The sequence below is a fragment of the Melanaphis sacchari genome, unplaced genomic scaffold (genome assembly GCF_002803265.2).
Source record: "Melanaphis sacchari strain LSU unplaced genomic scaffold, SCAv2.0 Contig462_pilon_pilon, whole genome shotgun sequence".
NCBI lineage: Eukaryota > Metazoa > Arthropoda > Insecta > Hemiptera > Aphididae > Melanaphis > Melanaphis sacchari.
In genome coordinates this window covers 204,667-227,135 of record NW_020271306.1, presented here as the reverse complement: position 1 = coordinate 227,135, position 22,469 = coordinate 204,667, and the positions used below count along the sequence as shown (strand labels likewise).

At 24.3% G+C, this 22,469-nt stretch overlaps 2 protein-coding genes across 2 annotated transcripts; one reads left to right on the top strand and one right to left on the bottom strand.

The window, feature by feature from the left end:
* Nucleotides 1-27: 27 nt before the first annotated feature.
* On the top strand, nucleotides 28-6,940 carry LOC112598260 (UBX domain-containing protein 4-like). Its single transcript, XM_025344664.1, has 10 exons — nucleotides 28-326; nucleotides 485-607; nucleotides 976-1,104; nucleotides 3,121-3,282; nucleotides 3,357-3,421; nucleotides 3,797-3,858; nucleotides 4,334-4,465; nucleotides 4,533-4,641; nucleotides 4,832-5,022; nucleotides 6,767-6,940. The coding sequence occupies exons 2-10, from the start codon at nucleotides 520-522 to the stop codon at nucleotides 6,870-6,872; spliced, it is 1,044 nt and encodes a 347-aa protein (XP_025200449.1). The 5' UTR covers nucleotides 28-326; nucleotides 485-519; the 3' UTR covers nucleotides 6,873-6,940.
* A 406-nt stretch (nucleotides 6,941-7,346) lies between these two features.
* On the bottom strand, nucleotides 7,347-11,695 carry LOC112598258. Its single transcript, XM_025344662.1, has 8 exons — nucleotides 11,613-11,695; nucleotides 10,706-10,874; nucleotides 10,112-10,476; nucleotides 9,278-9,983; nucleotides 8,481-8,548; nucleotides 8,179-8,373; nucleotides 7,800-8,113; nucleotides 7,347-7,715 (listed from the first exon to the last, which is right to left on the bottom strand). Exons 2-8 carry the CDS (start codon nucleotides 10,789-10,791, stop codon nucleotides 7,434-7,436), a joined length of 2,016 nt encoding a protein of 671 aa, XP_025200447.1. The 5' UTR covers nucleotides 10,792-10,874; nucleotides 11,613-11,695; the 3' UTR covers nucleotides 7,347-7,433.
* Between the last annotated feature and the right edge of the window lie 10,774 nt (nucleotides 11,696-22,469).

Genomic DNA, 22,469 nt, shown 5'->3' with positions numbered 1-22,469 from the left:
AACACTTACCGTATTCGTATACTGTACACACACGCGCGCGCGCAAAACGATATAGTTGGCTTAGTGCCCTAGTCAGCTGTAAAGCCGAAAGCCCGAGTAATGAGTATTGTTATCGACGCCCCAAGTCGAGCACTTGACAATCTCGCAAAATAATTTACAATATTTTAAAACCACTCACCGCTCTTCCTTACAGTTCGAATACACGTAGTTGTGCGTGTTCGCGACATAGCGTTGGCGAACGCTTCGAATACACCTATCTCCTTTGATTGTTGTTCCCGGAAAGAGACATTAAATTTTAAATCCGTTTGTACGCGAGTTGTACCCAGGTAATATTGATATTATATGACGTTAAATTATGGTTGATTATTGTGGCGGTTGTACTAATGTCTTGTACTGCTACTGTTGTTGATACTCTTAATATATATATATATATATATTTCTAATCCGAACAAGCAAAATACTAAATATCAAAATTAATTGACAGAAAGCATTAAAACAATCGCTTTGAGATTGACAGTCATGTCGTCGCTAAAATGGTACGAAGGCGATTCCAAAGCAGCACTTCAACACATGATGGACCGAAATTGTGTGCTTTTGATCTATATAGGTATTTATAAACATTATTTGCAATGATATGAGCTCATGAATAGGCACTACATTAATTTTACTTTTTTATACATTCTTACTTATTTTTTAAAGTACTTGATTTTCTATTATTTATCATTTACATTAAATGAGACTATTCGGAATAATAAAAATTATTTTAAAATGCTTTAAATTAATTTTATAGATTTACAAAAACAAACATTTTGTTATTTTTGAATAAATATACTATTAATATTAATAATAATTTTATACCTGTATTATATATAATGTCAAATTAAGTCTATTCTAATATTATCTTAGTATTATCAATATGTAAAAAAAGACGATTATCTATAGTAAATATTTTACATTTATTATTTGTATTTCTAGGAAATGGAAATGATGATTTTGTAAAGATTTTCGATGATACAAATATCATTCAATCACTGAATAATGAACTAATGTTATGCTATAAAATGGATCCACTAAGTCCAAGCTTTAAAAATTTTAAAGCTATTTGTATCCTTTTATTTTTGATAATATTTCAAGTTTCAACTCTCAATACTATTTTATTAATTTAAAGATATATTTAATTATTTAAAATTTAAAATGCATTTTATTATTATTTTGTACTGATATGGTATTAAATATTAGTAGGTGTATCTGTTGTCTCGTATCTTATATACAACTTAGAACATTTTACATTGGGAATAACAATTTAATTCAATTATTTTTAATAGTGAAGTAAATTAATTTTTTATCACATTTTATGGTAAAAATTATTTAGAGTATCAAATTAAAGGAAATTATGAATACTTTATAACTTTATTTTCTGTAAAATTTATAAATATTTAATGATTATTTAAAAAAAATAAAATAAAATAGTTTATTTTTAAGAGGATGTTATATCGCTTCTAGCATATGTTGTCTCCATCTTACTAATGTAAAATTAAATTACATACTAATATTTAGGTACAGTAGTTCTAGTTTTGTATTGTTAGCTTAAATATTAGAGTGAATTGATTTATTATCAAACTTAAACATTATCTATGTTCTTTGGTTGGCTTTTTTAAATATTTTAATTTTTAAGCAAGTTATAATTATTAAGTTTTAATATTCTGTATAGTGTATACTAATAACTCGCTTAAAAATTAAAATATTATAAAAATACAATCAAAAACATAATTTTCTTACCTCTAAGTTTAATATATATAATCAATTTAATTTAACATTTAAGTTAACAGCACAAAACTAGTAGTGCTGAACTTAAATACTTGTATGTTATATGTTAATTAGATGGGTGTGAGTATGATATTCTTTTAATTGCTAGAAATTTGATTCTAACAGAGCAAATGGTTATTATTGATGTTGTTATATTTTAATTAATTATTAATTATTTACATTGAAATCTTATGCAAATGCAAATACAATTTTCTAACTCCTCAACTAATTTGTTTTTTATTTTATATTTTTTCAACTCTTTTAAACAGAAAATTAATAAATTACAAATAATAATCTATAAAATATCGTTAAAATTTTATTACTTATTAATATTGGTAACCAGTAGTGGTTATTCTATGATCCACAATGCTTCAGAAACATATGAAAATTTTGGTGAGTGTGTGAATGGTTGGATCTTAGGTGATTAATAATTATTTATCATACAATAACTTATTTTATTGTAAAATAATTTAAGTAAACAATTTTGTAATAAACCAGCTAAACTTGCCTTGAGTGTAAACCCTTCATTAAAATACAAAATTAAAAAAATTGCCTTCAAGGTGTACATTCTCAGCTATAGGATTACCTATATATCTAATTTATAAACCATGCATGTGATAGACTTGGCTATGAATTTTTTAGGTTTATACACAAATATTGCATTTTATTAATATAGATTATTATTTCATAGAAATCTAAAATACCTATAAATAGTACAAAAAAAAAGCCAAAATTTTTTATGTGTAATTATTAAAATGAATATTTAGTAAAAATGTCAATTATTTGTAGTTCAATATTTATTTTTGAGTTTGGCACAAAATTGATTTAATCAAAAACTGATTTTGCATAGAAATTGTAGTTTTTCATGATAATATTTGTGTTAGGAAATTTTACTTTTGACCCACAGAAAACAAATTATAGATTTAATTTGCTTTAATTAGTTACCCATAAAATAAAAGTTCAAACATTTTTTCTACTTCAGTTCAGTGCCTTATAAACTTTTATTTAATTACTATAATTTGAAATCACAAACAATGGATTAAAATTTTTAATTTATTTTAATCGTAGGACCAATAATACTGTTCATATCAAGTTCTTGCTACTTTAATATGTATGATATGATTAAAGTCACCTTGGTAAAGTAAATATATATTTAAACTTGGGCATGTAAATATTAAAAAATTAAGTTTCTAACTATTTTTTTTTTTCTAATAATATGCTTATATGTACATTATGCAGTATATATTATAATTTAAACTTTCACAATTGTTATTTTGTGTACAAAATTATTCTTTAACTCATTTCTTCAATCAGTCAATAGTGTCGTCATTCCATCAATTTATTTACTAGAAAAGAATAATTCTCAACAATATATCATAACCAAAAAACAAGTTTTAACAAATCCTGATGATGTTCAACTGGATTTGAAACGTCAATTGTTAAATGCTGTTCAATGTATTATGAAAGATATTTTAGGTTTGTTTAATATTTTATGTTATATTTTGCTAGATTATTTCTTCAAATTCACAAATTTAATCATTAAATTATAGACACAATCAATGTTGATGAAAATAAACAGAAATATTTACAATACTTGACTGATATTACTAACAAGGTAACCCAATACAAAATATTTTCTTTATTAATAATCTTTTTTTTTTTTTTGTTAAACTTATTGTCTATAAATTATGAAGTTTCATGTATATATTAATTTTATTATTCTTAATATCTAATAAATATTATTCTCATATAAAATTATACGTGCCATTTTTCTATTAACAATTCATGTTTATTTATTGTAATTTTAAATAATTTAATAAGTAATAAGACAAACATTTGACCTTATCATCTGGTGATTGTATTATTACTGTAGAATCCCCTTCATCTATAGATATGTTGCTGAGAAAAGTTATCAATGTCTTATGTTCTATGTGTTTTAATCTATATATTATGCAACTTTAACAGCTTTAAATTTTATTTTGTATTTCAGTTGAGTGTCTTTGATAGTCCTAGTAATGTTGGTGTCAAAAAAGTTGCAGAAAAAATTAAAAAGTAATTTCTATTCTTACAACAGTTACGACATAAACATATTTTATTTATTCTACTATATTATCTAAACATTGTTATTTATTAATAGACAATAGACTTTAATGAAAAATTTAATTGTTTTTTGAATTGTTCTAAAAACTAATGGCTTATAATATTTTAATATCTATTTAACAATTTGAAAAAATAAATTCTTATTCTTTCTAATAATAATTTTTAATTTGTTTTTTTAATAAACTGCCAATAAGCTTTTAACCTTGGGTATAGGTATATTTTTATAATCTATATTGTATGTAGTTATATAACTTCCATATCTATACAATTCTACACCATAATGTTTAGAAAATATCTTGGAAATGTTATTTAAATATTTACAAGCAAGTTCTGTAGTATAATCACTTATTCATTATAGCTTATGAAAAAATGATTTGTGTGTATTATATTTATGTAAAGATATTATTAAATGTTTAAATTATTATAGATCTAATGATACTGCAAAAATTAAATTCAAAGTTCCATGTAAAGATATGACGATAGTCAAAGAATTTCAAACAAATTCTTTACTCAAAGATATCAAAACTTATATATTAAATGAAGCTCGTCTCTCTGGAAGGTGAGAACATTTTCTTGATTGATTTTTAAAAAAAAAAAAATTTATAGAATAAAACATTTATTTTCAGACGTATAAAACTTATAGCTCATCGACAATTTACTGATGAAGATTTTAACCAAACATTAAATACATTAAATTTGTGTCCATCATCAACTGTTTATGTACACTTGGATATGGTAAATATAAAATTCAATAAATATTTTATTTTTCTAATCCCAAATTGCAGAAATAATTATTCAATGTTTAATGAATTGCTGAAGAACTGATGATTTCATGGTTTATGAAATAGTATTGAAACATAAATTAATCAGTTCTGTATATATATTATTGTTAACTTGTTTTCTATTATTTATGATGTTAATGTAGGAACAATCAAATCAGTGGCTGTACTCCATACTCAATTATCAATCTTGGCTTGGAAATGTACTTAATTTTATCATTATCAACCCGTTTAATTTTATTCAACATTTTTTAATGAGTTTGGTAAGACCAGCACCATCTGTTGAAGCTCCAAGAACGGTTAATTATCATTATAAAAATAAAACAAATAAAGTCAAGTAAGAACAATTAATGATTTAGAATTATTGCATGCATTTACTTAAACTAGATTATGAAGAAATTTTTAACTGCTTAAATCCTATATTTATCTATTCAATTAAATCAATAATTTTTAATAATTTTTATAAACATGATATTAACACACATTAAGCTAATTGAATGAATTGATAATATGGTTTTACCATTGACACTAGTGTACTAGTTGCTTCTAACAGTTAAAAATGTAAAAATGTCTATAATTTTTAAATAGATAGTTTTCAATATTATATAAAAGAGTTATTTTCCAACAAACCCTAAATTTTATACTAAATAAAAAAAATCTAGTGTTAATTTCCCCAGATAACTGGTTTGTTAAATTTAAATTTATTCATTTTTTTATGTATATTTAGTAATCCATAGTATTATAACATCAGTCAACAGGGCCTTCTTAGGTATATAATATGTGTCCATGAAAACAGTATACTATTAATTCACTACTCTGTACACATTTTCCAATTCATTTTTTAATACCAAGACATAATCAGAATTATTATTAAAATCATAATTTAAATGGTCCAAGATTAACCATTTTAGGAGCCACTCTACAGGTTAGTGTTTTATACCAAATTTCACTCTTTTTTTCTTGAAAAATTTGTGCTTTATGATCAGATATTTCATATTGTTAATAATAGATAACATTTATCTCTAAAGATAAATTATCAAAACAAATCGCAAATCATTTCACTAAAAATCTTAACTATTTTTTTCCTATTGTTCTTATAAAAATAGGGCCATAGTATAATTTATCATTAATCAAACTAATTCATATCTTTATCTTTCAACATATTTGTAAGTTTATAGGAACAGTTTAATGAAAATTTTCATTTGACCAATAGCGATTATTTAATAATTAATTATCACAAAATATAATTAATTAATAATGAACCGTTCTCAGACGTACTATAACATTGATTAAAATAAAACTTTTTCATAGTTATTTATGATTCATTTTTTTGTATAAAAACAACAAATAAATCACAGAAATTATAACTTTTTAGATAATAATAGATAACTTGAAATTACTAAGATCACAATAACATATAATCAAATTCATGATATTTAATAGAAAAATAATGACATTTTAATTATTTTTGGTAAATCACAAAAATAAAAAGACCAGCACTCATTCTTTGTTAATAATAATTAATAATTATAACTTTCGTGGAACAGATAATACACACACCATATAAAAACAAAATAAATTTTTAAATGTTTAATTCAATTTGTGACCTGTAATTAACACACCTGAGGAACCTTTGAACAATTGATCTAATAATTTATATTTAAATTTTCTATCAATCAAATCAATACTTATTTATTTATTTTTTAATAGTTCCAATATCTAAATTAATACAATTAAACCCGGTTAGATTTTATCATATTTTATCATAATACAATACGTTTTTATGTATAGATTCATTTTTCTATTTACATGGTATATTTTTGTTAATTATGAGCTACTATTCAATTATACATGAGTGGTAATTAGTATGAATATTTTTGGTAGACAATCAGTAGATAATTATAAGCCACTTGATTATTAGAAGCAACTTAAATATGTTAACCTTTTTATTTGTGGCAAGTATGAGAGGCAATGTTTAAATTTAAAGATAAACTAATATACTCCAATTTACACTAATTAAACATAAACTATATAATTAAATGTATCATTTGAAATAATTGCTTTTTTTGATTGTCACATAGAAAGTCAACATACAAATCAGTTTCTAATATCCATCAATTGAATACTAAAAACTCTGATGATGATGAAAACAATACATACAATGGAAACTCTACACAACAATTGTAATATTTAAATGTCTTGAATATATTATTCTTTTTAACTTAAAACAATATATTAAATATCTGTAAAATCAATTCTATTTTTTGTTATTTATTTTAAACATTGTTTATTAATTTCAATAATTTATTCACTTTATTTTTTAGTATAATTAATTCTTGATTATCAGAATTAAATTATTTATATTATAGTATAATTAAATGTATAATTTTTTTAATTTTTAACATAAACTGACCAAGGTATTTAAATAAAAATGTTTTTATTGTACATAATATAATAAAAAATGCAGTATTTTAGTAAAAATAATACATTATTATAATTTAACTAGTCAAACTAATGTTTGTAGACACTAAATTATCACAAATCAATTGTTAATTTAATAAAAATATAAAATATAATTGTTTGTTATTATGGCACAAAAATACACCAATAAAAAATATATTAAAATTCAGAAACATAAATTTCTATAAAACTAATACTTGAAAAAAAAAAAATTAGATCTAAAATCATGAAATTATTATTCAAGAAAAACTTTTAAAATATACTATAATAAGAATAGTATGTCAACAATTAAGTCAAATCAACTGGTCGCAGTTGGCGTTCACCATCAGCTAAAAACACAAGCATGGCCCGATACAAAAGATGGCAACCAAGTTTACATCGATCGCTATTCAACCATCGAGCTGTGTTATCGTAGTATGTACCACGCTTTTCATTTGTAAGTTTGTCCAATCCAATAGCATCAATCATAGCTGCCTCTCGAATATGTGCTTCTTTTATCATCAAATGGTGGAATGCTTGCACACAAACCACCCCCAATTTTTCCTTCCATAGGCTCAAAATATATTCAGTCTATTTTAACATAAAATTCAATATATAATAATATGATAACTATATTTAATGTAAATTTTTTAAAAATGTTTAAATACTACACACTTTACGGCTTTTATCTTGATTTTTGTTTTCGACCCAAGCCTTAAATGCTTCATTCATATGATCGTTAGGTCTAGATTTGGTGCCTTTACCAATGTAAAATATTGATCTAATAAATGTCTGCCATATTTCAATGGGATTCATTTCATTAGCTCGAACGGGTAGATTGTTTGTAATACGTGGATCTAATAATAAATATGTAAATGACGAACCACTCTTAGCAGAAACAATGGAATCTTCCAAAATACTCCAACTTTTTATAGTTTTTTTCCATGCATCATCAGCTAAAACTTTAGTTAACTGCATACTGTATGAACCTTTTAAAGAATAAAAAAATAAGAAATATATTAATTATAGTAAGCAATGACAATTAAAAACATACCAGATGAATTATTAATAGGCTTATCATCATGCTTCTCTTCTGTTTGCTTTTGTAATATTTGATTAAGTTTTCTTACATAAACTTGTTTTGTACTAGGTACTATTGGTCCTGGCGGATAGCCACACTCCCTAAGACTTTCACGAATGTAATCTGTATCACAATCTGAAATTTCAACTAAACTACAACTGCACTCATCTAAGCAAAACAGTAAAATCATAATTAAAAATAATATTAAATATATACAGAATTAAAATAAATAACTGAACATTCTAAAAAGTGAAAACATTATTCTTAGATCATACCTAAAGAATTAATAATATTTGAAACTTCTAGATTATTTAATTCAGCTGATGTTTTAGAAGTCGAATTGCTAAAAAAAATTAAATAAATATATTAATATTAATTAAATAAATAAAAACTTAACAATATAAAATATATGTAAGAAAAATTACTATAAATATATTTCCAAAGTAGAAATAAATATTGTTAAAAAAAAAAATATTGAATTTATCAAAAATGTTCTTAAAAATATAGGTAATAAAAGATATTAGTTATTATATTAAAAGATCGATTAAGATAATTCATGGAAACATTAAAATATTTTTTAACAATTAGAGCTATCAATATAATGTACTATAAAGCCATTAAAAATGTTGTATAAATATGCTAAAAATTTTAAATTTAAAAAGTATAAAATATTTAAAAATAATATTATTAATTAAATACAATGTATTATATACTAATATACATTGATACATATAAGTTTTAAGCCCTGATGAATATTTTTAAAAATACAATAAAATAACTAGAATTATTATTCTTTGTTTAAAAATTAAAATTATTAAATCATAAATTTAAAATATTTATAATAAAAAAAATTGTAAACATATTTTTTCTAAATTTTTTGGGTTTCAGAAAGAACTGATAAATAATTATGAACACATCATTGTAAAATCAATGTTTATTACTCTGTTTGAATTTTTAGTCCATGATTCAAACTTTGTGTTAAAGAAACTGTGTTTTATAAAAATTTTAAAAATCAGCTGTCCTATTAATTTATAGATCTAAAACAAATAACAACAGTTAATAAATATAGTACCTTATTGAGCCATAAATACTTGTCGTTGATAAGCTTTTTGTAACATCTTCCAATTCAATGTCAGTCTTATAAGTAACACTATTAACACTATTACGAATTTGTCGTTCAGAATTTGTATCTGTACATGTCAAAAAATCATCGGAACTCAAACTAGATAATCCAGATATATCTGACATCAAATCACTGTCACTTAAAGATGTATCTTCTACCTGGCTAAAAATATTTTTTGTTCCTAATTCAACCTCGTTATGTTCATATAATTCAGAATCACTTAGTAAATTACTGGAAGGAAAACTAATATTTTCTATGCTTTCAAATTCATCTGATACGCATTTGATTGAACTCAACATAGATCCGTCATAATAAATTTTAGATGGAATACGCTTGACGTGTAATCCAGTAATATGATTGTCTGATGAAACATTTTTATTTAAAATATCATCAAAAGAGTAAGCTGTTGAAGTTAATATACATTCATCGATGTTATTATTTTTTTGACCAACTGAATCAAATGTTGATTTGGAAATGCTATCTAAACTTTCACTGCTATTAAGATAACCACTGTTTGTACATAATTTATCAGATTTATCAAATGTTGATTCAGCATCGATCGATTTTTCAATATTCTGTGCTTTTTTAGAACTACGATATTTTTCTTTAATATGTTTTGATTGCATTACATCAGAGACTTGCTTTTTTAAATTACCTAAGGTAAAACATAGAAATACACAATTTTTAACTCAAAAATGTATATTAAAAATCATAAAATGTGGTCTCTGTTATTTATAACTATTTAATCTCATAAGCTTTGCAAAAATTATATTTTGTACTTACTTGTGTAGTTTTTCATATAAGATTGAAGAGTAGCAAGTGATTCCCATGCACTAAATTTCACAGCGTAATTAAATACATTGAGATTATCTTCATCTTTTATGTATGGATTGGGTATAATATAAGGACTTTTGAGTAAAATTCCAACGACCTGTGAACGATTCCATGCAACAGCAATATGCAGAACTGTGCGATTTCCTTCACAAAGTACGTTGGGATCACCTCCATTATGTAAAAATAATGAGGTCGCTATTTTTCCGAACGCCAAGTTTTCATGCCCTGCAGCTAAATGAAATGCTGTCATCCCTTCCTCCGGAATCAAAATATTTGGATTAGCTTTATTCTGAGATAACAAAGTATTGACTTGCCTAAACAAAAATAATAATTTAAATAATAAACACCACTTTTCAAACTCATAGAAAAGCTGAAGTTCAACAGCTTATTAAGTTAATATGAACCAAACTATTACACAATCAAATGTCCATGCAATTTGAAGATAGAGACATTGATGTAGTACAGTTTATCTGCATTCACACTCAAGTCAAATCCAGATTTTTACAAAACAGTATTATTTTTTATTTTCCGAACAATACGTACTGAATATTACAATCCTCGACTGCGTCATAAAGTGCTCGAGCCAGATACAAGGTTCTCCATTCGTCGTTCATTATGGCTTTCGCCATCGTTGTTACAAATCGATTAATTGATTGTCAATTGTTATTTCACTTGTTTCAAACCACATCCGGTACCCGTACGAATACGATTTCTGTGAAATATCGTGTCCAGGACATTTGGAATAATATTTACGAATACACATACATATATTCACACACACACGCGCGCGCGCGAGCGATGGACGATAGATAATCCCGACGACCGGTAATTACAGTTTTGTTTTAAACTCGGGGATCAAAGTTTATTCAAATCATCGTAATGATTAAGCGATAAATATTAATAAAAAAAAAAAGTACGCGATCGCGTACAAACATGAAACATGTCTCGTAACGAAAATCCCGTTATCACTTTATCAGTTATCACAGTAAGTTTGTATTTACTATTTACTGTTTACATTTTACATCTATCGTGAGTTGGCACAAATCAATGGCAATGTACTATATAGTACATAATTATAGTAATGAATGATATTATGATTAAAGAGAAATATTTTATGTTTTTACATGATATTAATATTATTAACTAATAACTACCTATGTATTTTTTTTTTAATGGTTGATACAATGATACCTAGCATAGGTAACGTTATCGAATATCGATAGTGCTAAAAACTGAATGGTTAATCTTTTTCAATACTGTGTGCAATGAAAAAAAAATCTATTTTCATTTACAATTGTATTTTAGGATTGAGGAAACACTTAAAGAAAATGACTACCAAATTTTTGGTCGTATTTTAAAGTCAGCTACTTTTTTTTTTTTAAATAGATTTTTTCCATTTAATTAAAAAATTGTTTTTATTAAAATAATGAATGATTAAGTCACTACTTACCAATATGTATAAGATGTTACCATATTTCTATTAACAATTATATTTTATTATAGATATCTAATCGTTTAAAAACATAATATTTATATAATAACTTTTTTATAAACTTATAATTTTGAACTGCTGAAGTCAAAAATATGAGTAGCGAATATATTGTACAGTAATAATGATATAAGTAATGTAACTCATACTGAGTATTTTACGAGTATATTAGGTAGGGTATTTCAAGGTATAACAGATATATTAATTTGTAATAAATATATTTCAAAAACCTGTTATAGGTCAAACAAGAAATTTAAGCTTTCTTTTAAACCAAACACTACCTAGTGTCCTAGTCAACTACTAACTAGTAAGTACCTACCTACTAAGTAGTTGCTATTACTAAAATACATTAGTTCATTAATATCTACTCTAATAATATATCTAAATAAATATATTTATGATTAAAATTACTCATTTATTTACTGTGACTAAATAGTCACATATCTACATTTCAAATAGACCACATAGGTATTATACATTTATACCTACTAATACAGGACATAGTTCTCACACTTCAAAACTACACTTTGTTATTTAAGTTACCTATTGGTTTCTTGACTTCGTAGTAAACTCTGCAGTAGTCAAAGACAGAAACATTCAATATTGTTGACGTCTCCAATATTAACCTAATATTTATGAATATATTTATTGAAATAAAGAAAATTAGGTATTTAATAAAATTGTAGTTTTTAGTGGTCGTAATATACATCGTAATTTTATTTTTCTTATTATATACAATTATATTATTTTGTATCACTATTTATCATTATTAAATGTAGATACCTATTATACTTATATATTGTTGTATGTTTAAATATTTTTATGCCTTTATGCTACATGATTTTATAAAAATATGTATTTTATGATTAAATGGCTTGTTTATGTATTACTAAATAAGGGGGTGTAAGAAAAACAGCCCTTGCTATTGGTAAACTGCTTCTAAAAATTATTCTTGAATTCGACGTTTTTATTATATTTTCTAATTACCAACTCAAAAATTGATAATAATCACTTAGACAGGTCCTATATAAAATATCATGATAAATTCATTTGTATTTTAACAAGGCTGGGCATTAACGAGTTAAAAATTAAAATTAAGTTAAAACGTTAAATTAATATTAACTAAGTTAACTAACTCGTTATTTTTTTTTTTGAAACTAACTTTTAACTTCATAAGTTAAATTTTTAACATATTTAACATGTTAACTTCAAGTTAATTATATACAGAGATTTCAAAATTAAGTTATATTTTAAAATTTGATATAACCCATTGATTTATAATTTTATTGGTTTAAGAAATATTAGATAATAATATATATCATATAAAATAAATAGGAAAATGTATAATTAATAAATAATAATTATTATCGGTTGTTTGATATGTACACATACACAATATAATACATATAATAGACATATAGGTATTTCCAATTTTGTAGATAGCCTATATCCAGTGAAATACCACTAATACCCACTCGCATGTATTATTAATTAATAGTTTTAAATTTAAAAATTTCAATAATTGATATTATATAGACGTATAGTAGCGCGTATAGGTAGGTACTAGGTTCTAGTCACTCTAGGTAGTAGGTACTACGGGTGGTAGCGACGTCTATGTACTTAATTAATAATTAATTTTGTTGTAAACTATAACTCATTACCTAGTGACACTTTACGAATACGCCACACATCCCGAGAAATACGTTATTACTTGAAATTATTAAAATAACTCATGGGGAAAAATTTATTTCTGAACATCTTTGTTAACTCTGTCATTCTGATTCGATGTTAATGTATCTCATATACTCTTGTATCTAATTATGCTGATTGTGTTTATACTTTATATGGATTTACCATATATTGACATGTAGCAGCTAATAGTAGAACTTGTATAATTTGTGTAATTATACCATTTTAATTCCCCCCTTTTCTTTAATGAGTAGGACAGTGGGAGAGAGTTGGATGGATTGTCAATTGCCCACCCTAAATCCTCGGTAAATACTGCTAAGCATACTACATGATTGGCTACATGGGTACAGAAATCTGAGCTTGACATAAATTCAAAATTAAGTAACCTATTTTTCTTACAGATTCGAAAATAATTAAATATTTAATTAAGTTAATTTTAACTTAGTTAAATTTTTTTATTCATTAATTCTTAAATTAACGAAGTTATATAAAAAATATTAGTTAACTTTTAACTTAACTTAACTTACTTTTTCTTATACTAACTTAACTTAACGAGTTAAAAAAAAAAAAACGTTAACTTGCCCAGCCTTGTATTTTAAACCTTTTTTACAAAAAATAATTTAAAGAACAAAAATTAAAATACATTATATGTGTAATAATACATTAAAAACTAACTTGTTTAAATCTGAAGCTATAAGGCATAAAGTAATAACTAGAACTATAAATAATATATAAAAAATTATTTTAAGAATTAGGAAAATTACTATTATTTAAACTTGAAGCCCATAATAATTATGTCATATGTACCATAGATTAAATATACTTAGATTAGTATATTTAATCTATGTATGTACCTACTTATAATAATAACATTGTTATATATATCTAACGTAAAAATTAATTTTAATTGATTTTTAAATAATAATGTAAAAGAAGAATTATGATGAAATGTGCAATATTTTACTTTTTGGTTTTAAAATGAAATTGTTTTAGTTAAATCTATTAAATATATAATATATAATATATATTATTATTTATTTAAGTTTTACATAAATTCATAATGAAAATATTTTTATTAATACAATTAAATATTTAAATAAATAACTGGTTCAATTACTTGATAACTGAATAAATATTTATTTTTTATTTAATTAACAAATAAAACTGATTTGATTAAAAATGGCTATAATTTACTATCTACTTTTCATATACCTTTCTGCCATTTTTACTATTTTAATTACCATTTTTTCCATTCTATTGAGATCAAAATATTTAATTATTACATAAATTATATTTATCTATAAATACCGATACCAGTTAAAGTTATACATATTAAAAAATAAAGTTGGACTTATTAGGTATGGACTTATAACCAGTTGTATATTATGAATTTAATATTATCGTAATATCATTGAATTTTTTTTTTTTTTAATTACGGCTCTTAGGACCATCCTGAAAACACTAAACTTTGCCACCTATCCCTGTCCTCCACTACTTCTCTCCACTTGACACCAGGCTCTATCTTTTTCACTTTTTTCTTCACACCATCTTCCCATCTTAACTTAGGTCTACCTAGTGGTCTTTTTCCATTAGGCACTTCTTCGATCACCCATTTTACTAAAGTACCCTTGTTTGCGCCACGCATGTCCTGCCCAACTTAGTTTCCGCTTGGCGATCTCTCTAACTATATTCAGCCTCTGGAAAAGTCCTTGGAGTTCCACGTTATGAAGTTTTCTCCATTCGTTCGTTTGTCTATCGTATATGGGGCCAAAAATTTTCCGTAGAACTTTTCTAATATCATTGAATTATATTTTTTTATAGATGTTTACAATTGTTTATTTATAGATATAATTACTATCTTTATATTTTTATTTTTTAGTTCATAATTTTTTAAATCAAACATCTCAAATTTAAAGTTATTAAGAACGATGAAGTCATGCTACGTAATAATACCGGCTCTCCCTACGTAATGTTTCTTTATACAATTATACCTATGTATTTTTGCCACAACGTCCTATAAAATTAATATCAATATACTAAAGAGCTAAAGTAGATATCTATATTTTATAAATTTGAATAGTTTTAGCTTATTAAATATCGACTAAATTACAGCAATTGTCAACGATTTATTTTCCCGTGTAATAACGTATAATATTATTTAATTACATGCAGTTTTTGTTATACATATTAGCATATACACCTGTTAATAATAAAATATTATAAAAATAAATAATCTTGAAAATTATGTAATTATGTAATAGATGGCTGATACGTAAAAAATAGCTACTATCTAATCATGATTTTATAATTATACCTATAATTTAAATGTATTTTTACCTTACAAGTTACAATGGATAATAATTTACAATTGTATTAATATTAACAAAAAATAACATAATATTTGAGGGTCCTGCGGGGTAATATTGAGAGTTAAGATTGTTAAGAACGAGTGACGTTCAAACCCTAGACAAAAATCTGAGAGAGTGTACAATTTAAGAAATTGAAACATAAATTATAATTTATTACAATTACGAATGGATTTTGTTATTTAGCTCTCATATTACTTTCAAAACTTAATATTGCTTTTAGTGGAAATTTATTAGATCGAAATAAATAGAATTTTAATTGAAATTAATAAGTATCGCCGAAAGGTACGTACACGAGACTACGTAAATAATATTTATAATATAAGTTTAATTCATGTCATTAGTGACAAAAGTTTCACAGAAAAATGTATCAATACGCCTTTATAAAATATTACTAATCAGCCGAATTATTCGACGATAACATTTTAATGTTTTCTGATATTAATTCCTTATTAAGTTATAACTATTTTATTAAATTATGGTGTATAATTTTTTGTCTACTTGTAATTAACTGGTGTACGTATACTTATTCTATATTATACTGGTTTTTGTACAATATTAAAAAAAATACACATTTGCATTCAATACTTACACAATATACACGATTCATATCTTAATGCACCTAGTTTACATAAATAGTGTTAGGCTAATACACTAGTATCAGCCTATTTATTGTTTTTAAAATATATATATATATTTATGTTGAATAAAAAATACTAAGTACCTACATACTTGTCACTGCATAATTTAAATTATAAAATACAGATTTCTTAAATTATTAAAAATAATTTAAGTTGTTCAAATTAATATATTTATAATAAGTCGGAAAATGATAATAATCATTTTTAAGTTATATGTCCACGAAAAATTGATAAAATATAATAAGTATTATACTTATAAAAATACTAGTTCGTATACTTAAATAGGGTGCCTGACTAGATAATATAATTATATTGTACCTATAGCAGGGGTCGGCAATTCAATTCTATAGCGGTCCAGAAATTTGAAAACAATTTTCGAAGTACAATAAAAACTTAAATATATTAATTTGTATAAAAATTGTTGTGTTATCGTAATTCGTAACTATTATTGCAAACAGCGCTAAACGATTCAACGATGAACTTATCGTAATATCCAAATACATCATAAAACAGATTAAATATAGGTACATTATGTATTTACGAGTATGTGCGGAAAACCAGCATTAAAAAATAATTATATTGTTTGCGGCTCAGTTTTTTTCCCTTTGGGAGCCGCCCATTGTCGACTTCTGTTGTACAGCTATAATTGAATATTAAACTTACTAAGTACTTATTTGATTTATTTGTTACTATATATGTATATGAATCTTTATAACATTATGCCTAAGGGCGCCCATAGAAAAATTCTCAAGGGGGACAAAATTTTAATTATGTCCATGAGATAGGAAAGGGTGTACAATTTAATATTATACTATTATATTTTATATATCAAACTAGAAGATTATGTCGATTATGAAATAATTATTATTTAACTAATTAACCATAAAAGTTATTTATTGAATTTTCATTTGATTAATAACATAAATTAAAATATTAATTTACAAATAAAAATTGTAAATTTCTTTTTTTAACACCAAATATATTTATTATTTGTTCTATGCATTCATTCGTTTTATCATTAATTTTTTCCCCATGTACGCTTATCATGCATAATCCATCAAGTCTATCTTCACTCATTGTAGATCTTGTGTAAACAATTTTTCAACATTTTCCAGAGGGGACATGTCCCTCCCTTGACCCCCTATTTGGGTGCCTTTGACTATATCTACGCCAATATAATACAAAACTATTATGTATTATAATTTAAATGTATATGTATTGTCTACTTTATATAAACTCAAATCGAAATAACAAAATGTTTGTCATTTTTCAAAATTATTATGAATAAACAGAATAATTTATTGAATTCTCATGAATTATTGACAATTTTATCTTGTTAGTTGAACAAATCTATTTTTTAAACTGAATGGTAACAAACATTTTGTTGATCGAATTTATATTTATAAATAAGACACGATATTTAGTTGATTAATATAATTAGGGCTCGGATTTCAATGCATAATTGCATCATTTTTTTCGAATATCTTACACGATGTTTTCCAAGCTACAAACGTATTTCAAGTATTTCGACTCCGTGTTCTAACCAAAAAATGTTTTTGGGGAATTTTTTATATTTTAGCAAATTTTTACTTTTTTAGCGTTTTTAATGCATTTTTTAATTTTTAGAATATTTTTAACCTATTTCTTCTATTATGACTAAAAATTGACTTTACTGAAATATAAGTACTTTATAAAGTACTACGTAATATAAATTATTTTCATTTTAAACTTAACATCAGGAAATCTGGTTTTATAATAGACAAGACATTTTCAGTATCTATATAATAACTTGTTGGAAGACAACCGTCGATTATTTTTAAGTTTAAAAGCATTAAAGAAGCTCTTATTGTAGGTACAATGTAATGCAAATTTAATTTAATTTTTACTCATTTTTAAGTTTTATATTTTACTTTTTTCATAATAATTTGAATTTATATAATAAATAATGTATTTTTAAGGGAATTTATATCCGAGTACTATTAATAATATAATATATTATGATAAAATTTTGATCATACCTACTCAAAAGATAATAGTAATTAACACGTTGACTGTCATGATTACCGACCATTATACGATATAATATAATATAATATAATATATATTATTAACATGCCAAACACATTTTCCCATGTCATTCTTAATCTGTAGGGTTTGAATTGAAGACAAAAGCCTTTTTTAAATAATAATAGTAATAAAAAAAATAATTTTTTTATAAAAATGTGTGTCATTTAATATGTAAGACAATAGATGTATATTTTTTTTGCCTGTTTTATGTATAAATGACTTTTTTTGGTTTTTTACCTATAAATGCTTTTTTGTGTTTAATTTTTAATAGATTTGATAGTTTAATACACAACATACGTCTAATGCATAGATATTAAATTCAAAATTGTTTGTCAGTACACAATTTTCTTTTTAATACAAACTAATTAAAATATACAATACACAAACTACTTAATGTTTTAATAAATTTTATAATTGCATTTTTTACAAATTAAATGTTTTTTTGCCTTTTTTGAAATTTTAAATGCTTTTTTTATTAATTATATTGCCTTTAAATTCGAACCCTACTAATCTGTAAATACTATACTTCATTTGAAAAAACGTTCAAAAATATGTACCTACAATAAAAAAATAATATGTTTATTAGATGAAAAAAAAAAATGCAATTTTCCCGTTACGCTACTGCACTTTTTTTAGTATATTATAGTAGTGTCATAGAAAAGTTAATAATTTAAAACTGTATCCATTTATATGGTTGCCATAGGTACACGTAGTGTATAAATAATAACATGGCGCGATCGTAAACATAATGTTTTATCACTTGTATCTTAAAGTCGAGAGCCGACAACGTTTTATGTTGAAATAGAAAAACGTTTGCAGTGTAATGTCAGTGATCTAGTTTAGTTTGAACTCATCGATTGAGATTATCGGTTGAAATTTTTATACTTTGCAAAGGTCTTTTTTTTTATAATATAAAATAGTAAACATTAATAAATTTACATTAATATAAACATTTTATGTGCGATCTGTGATCTGCAGTGTGATTTACTTACAAATCGAGTGTATAAGAAGTACCTACTGTAATTATCTTAAATTAAGACCAAATATTTTCATCATATCGATTGAACTTGTTTTTTCTATAAATAGCAGTCTGTAAGAGGAGGAGATGTAATGTAACGATATGTCATATTGTAATACTTGGTCCATCTAGCTATACTGGCACACCACATCGATGTCATCAATCTACCAAGTCTTGATCACTGCACCGCATAAATGCGAACTCAACGACCATCTCAATAGATTGCATAACTTTATGCATAGAATACAGGATAATTACGTCCCCCATATTTTTTTATACCTATACCATATTATAGCTTCACTTGTATTTTATTTTAACTCCACTCGAATAGAGTATGTACACCAGCTTAAGCAAAATATTCCCCACACTCTGTACACATTCTTCTCCTGCAAAATATATAACTGTAGTAATTTTGTGTTTAAAAACAAAAATATGTTAAAATAATAAAAAATTGTTTCGTCAAATAATTATCACGGTAATCAATCAGTAAGCAATAATAGTTACCTTTTTAAAAGTTACGAATATTGTAAAAAATATAGTATAATAAAATATTTTATTACCTATGTAACCAATTTTACCCAAAAATGGCACTTTAATATATTTATACATAAAAAAAAATTTACCACGATTACTGACTGACTCATATGTTAATATTTAATGTAAAATGTTCATTAATAAAATATGTATCATAAGATTCACCATCCTTGATCAAGATTTCATTGACCTGTATTTGATATAAATTTTAATTTCTATTCGAGTTTTGTGCTAATTGCCTCACTCCGGAAGAAAAAAAATTTCCTCCATTTTTTTGTTTTATTTAATTTCCTTTTATGTAATTTTTTTTACACATTTTATTCTGGGTCATCACTCATTGGTTAGCGATTCATGGTAGCTATGCACAGCCGCATAGGGGCGTCACTGCGTCAGTAATTACTCAGTATACATAAAGTAACATAGATACTATACTTGTACATAATTATTCATTAACTAATTATAATTAATAAAATATTCAAATTAAATATAACATTATAACTATCCTAATCAATACTTTTTATTTAAAAAATAATGTTATTTATAACTAAGCTAACTGTAAGTGTAATTAATCTCCACCAAAAAAATGAAATTTTAAAGATTGATAAATAAATAACTCAGCAGAAAAACGTCGAAATATTTTGAAAATGTTTTCATGTAGATATTAAAAATGATTGTTTAAGCATTTGGTGAAAATATAAAATACCTACGGTTTTCTGAAAAAATGAATATATACTCTATAGAAAAAATTTTAAAAAGTCAAATTGAAAATTCCCAATACTTTTCAAACTATCGGGAAAAAACAAAAACAAAAAAAAAAGGTTGGGCAAACGATTATCACTTTTTATACATTAACTATATACACAGGGGGACTTGCGGCTTGCTATAATGGATGTTTTAAATTTTAATTCACTATTACACCATGGTAAACGAAAAATGACACTTAGTGGAAATGGGCCATCTATCAACCTACATTACTAAGTTTACCAATTTCATTATAATGTGTTTATTGATATTGCTATTAAATAAATGTTTTGTTTTGCATTAGTGTCCTCTAGGACTATCCCGTCATACATCTATAGCCTTCCACCCATCCCAATCAAATTGCTTGTGCTTTCCAACCTCTCCTCTAGCTCTTCTGCATCTTTTTTCACTATATCTTCCTACTTCATTTTTTGTTTTTCAATGAATCTTTTTTCTGCAAGGTTCTTCACTTATACTCTACGGAATATTGGAGTAATGGGTTTTGTTTTCTCAAAGCGTGCCCCGCCCATTATAGTCATTTGTTTCTGATTGCTTTATCAATATTCGGTGTTTGATACAGTGATTTTAATTCCTCGTTTTTCCTGATCCTCTAATCAGTAGTTACACTGTCCTTAACAGGTCCGAAAATATTCTGGAGAAGAATAAATGTTTTATATTATAAGTATTATGGTAGGTTGACCTATTTTTTTCTGAAAATATTGTATATTATATTATTAGTAAATTTTATTAAGTTATCATAATAATTTACATTTATGTATACAATTATATATTGTACACACACAATGTAATTTTTAAATTCAAAATTTTTGGAAAAAATTAATTCCATAAACTATATTATATTGTTAATTAAATTAGGTATAAAACAAATTATTTTAACAGCGATTTCAAAATTTATGACAATAACATGAAATATACTTGGTGATATAATAGGTCGATAAATTGTATCCACTAAAAATCGTTTTTCATATATACAAGTATACAACATATTTATATACATATATAAATTTTAAAATCAAACATCAGAGATCATGCGTTTGAATATTGATTCCAATCTCCAGTTGTATCTATCCAGTTGCAAATACTAGGCAAGTAACGAAGAAATTCGCTTTGAGGTAACATGATTTAATAGATAGATGTGACATTTTATTTTTGTGTAATTAACTAAATATTTTTTTTTCATTATTATTTTATGCAAACTTAGACATTTTTTACCTGCAAATTTAAATATTAAGTTGATAATTTAGCAGTGTTGGGAGCATATTAGACGCGTGTTTATTTAAACGTTATTTTTGTGCAGGAAATGTTGAGCCCTGTTTATTATATTTAATACCCAAAAAATATTATTTTTATAAAAGTGTATTTTAAATTTTTAAAACAATACATAAAACAAAATAAGAAAAAACAAGATTATGTATAATGAATACAATACATTATTGAAATACTAATGTAAGAATATTTTTAGTACAAATAATACAATATATATACATGTATATTATATACATGAGGGATTAAAAACCAAAACGTGCTATAGCAAATAAATGCAGAAGAAACAATTTTCTAAAACCATTAATTTAAATAGTGCAATGAATTAAAAGATTTAAAATAATTATAAATTAATTTTTTAAATATAAATGCTATTTTTAGGTATTTTAAAATGTACTATTACTTTAATTTTATAACAATAGTACGTTTTGGAAAAATGATTATACATATTGCAATAGGTTTACAAAACTCGTACAAA

Excerpts from the sequence above, each read along its gene's own strand:
- LOC112598260 (XM_025344664.1), top strand. The coding sequence starts at position 520 with ATGTCGTCGCTAAAATGGTACGAAGGCGATTCCAAAGCAGCACTTCAA. Across the intron at positions 3,283-3,356 it reads TATTATGAAAGATATTTTAG|ACACAATCAATGTTGATGAA; the intron begins GTTTGTTTAATA and ends ATTAAATTATAG. Across the intron at positions 5,023-6,766 it reads AATAAAACAAATAAAGTCAA|AAAGTCAACATACAAATCAG; the intron begins GTAAGAACAATT and ends ATTGTCACATAG.
- LOC112598258 (XM_025344662.1), bottom strand. The coding sequence starts at position 10,791 with ATGGCGAAAGCCATAATGAACGACGAATGGAGAACCTTGTATCTGGCT. Across the intron at positions 10,477-10,705 it reads GTCGAGGATTGTAATATTCA|GCAAGTCAATACTTTGTTAT; the intron begins GTACGTATTGTT and ends ATTTTTGTTTAG. Across the intron at positions 7,716-7,799 it reads ATCAAGATAAAAGCCGTAAA|ACTGAATATATTTTGAGCCT; the intron begins GTGTGTAGTATT and ends ATGTTAAAATAG.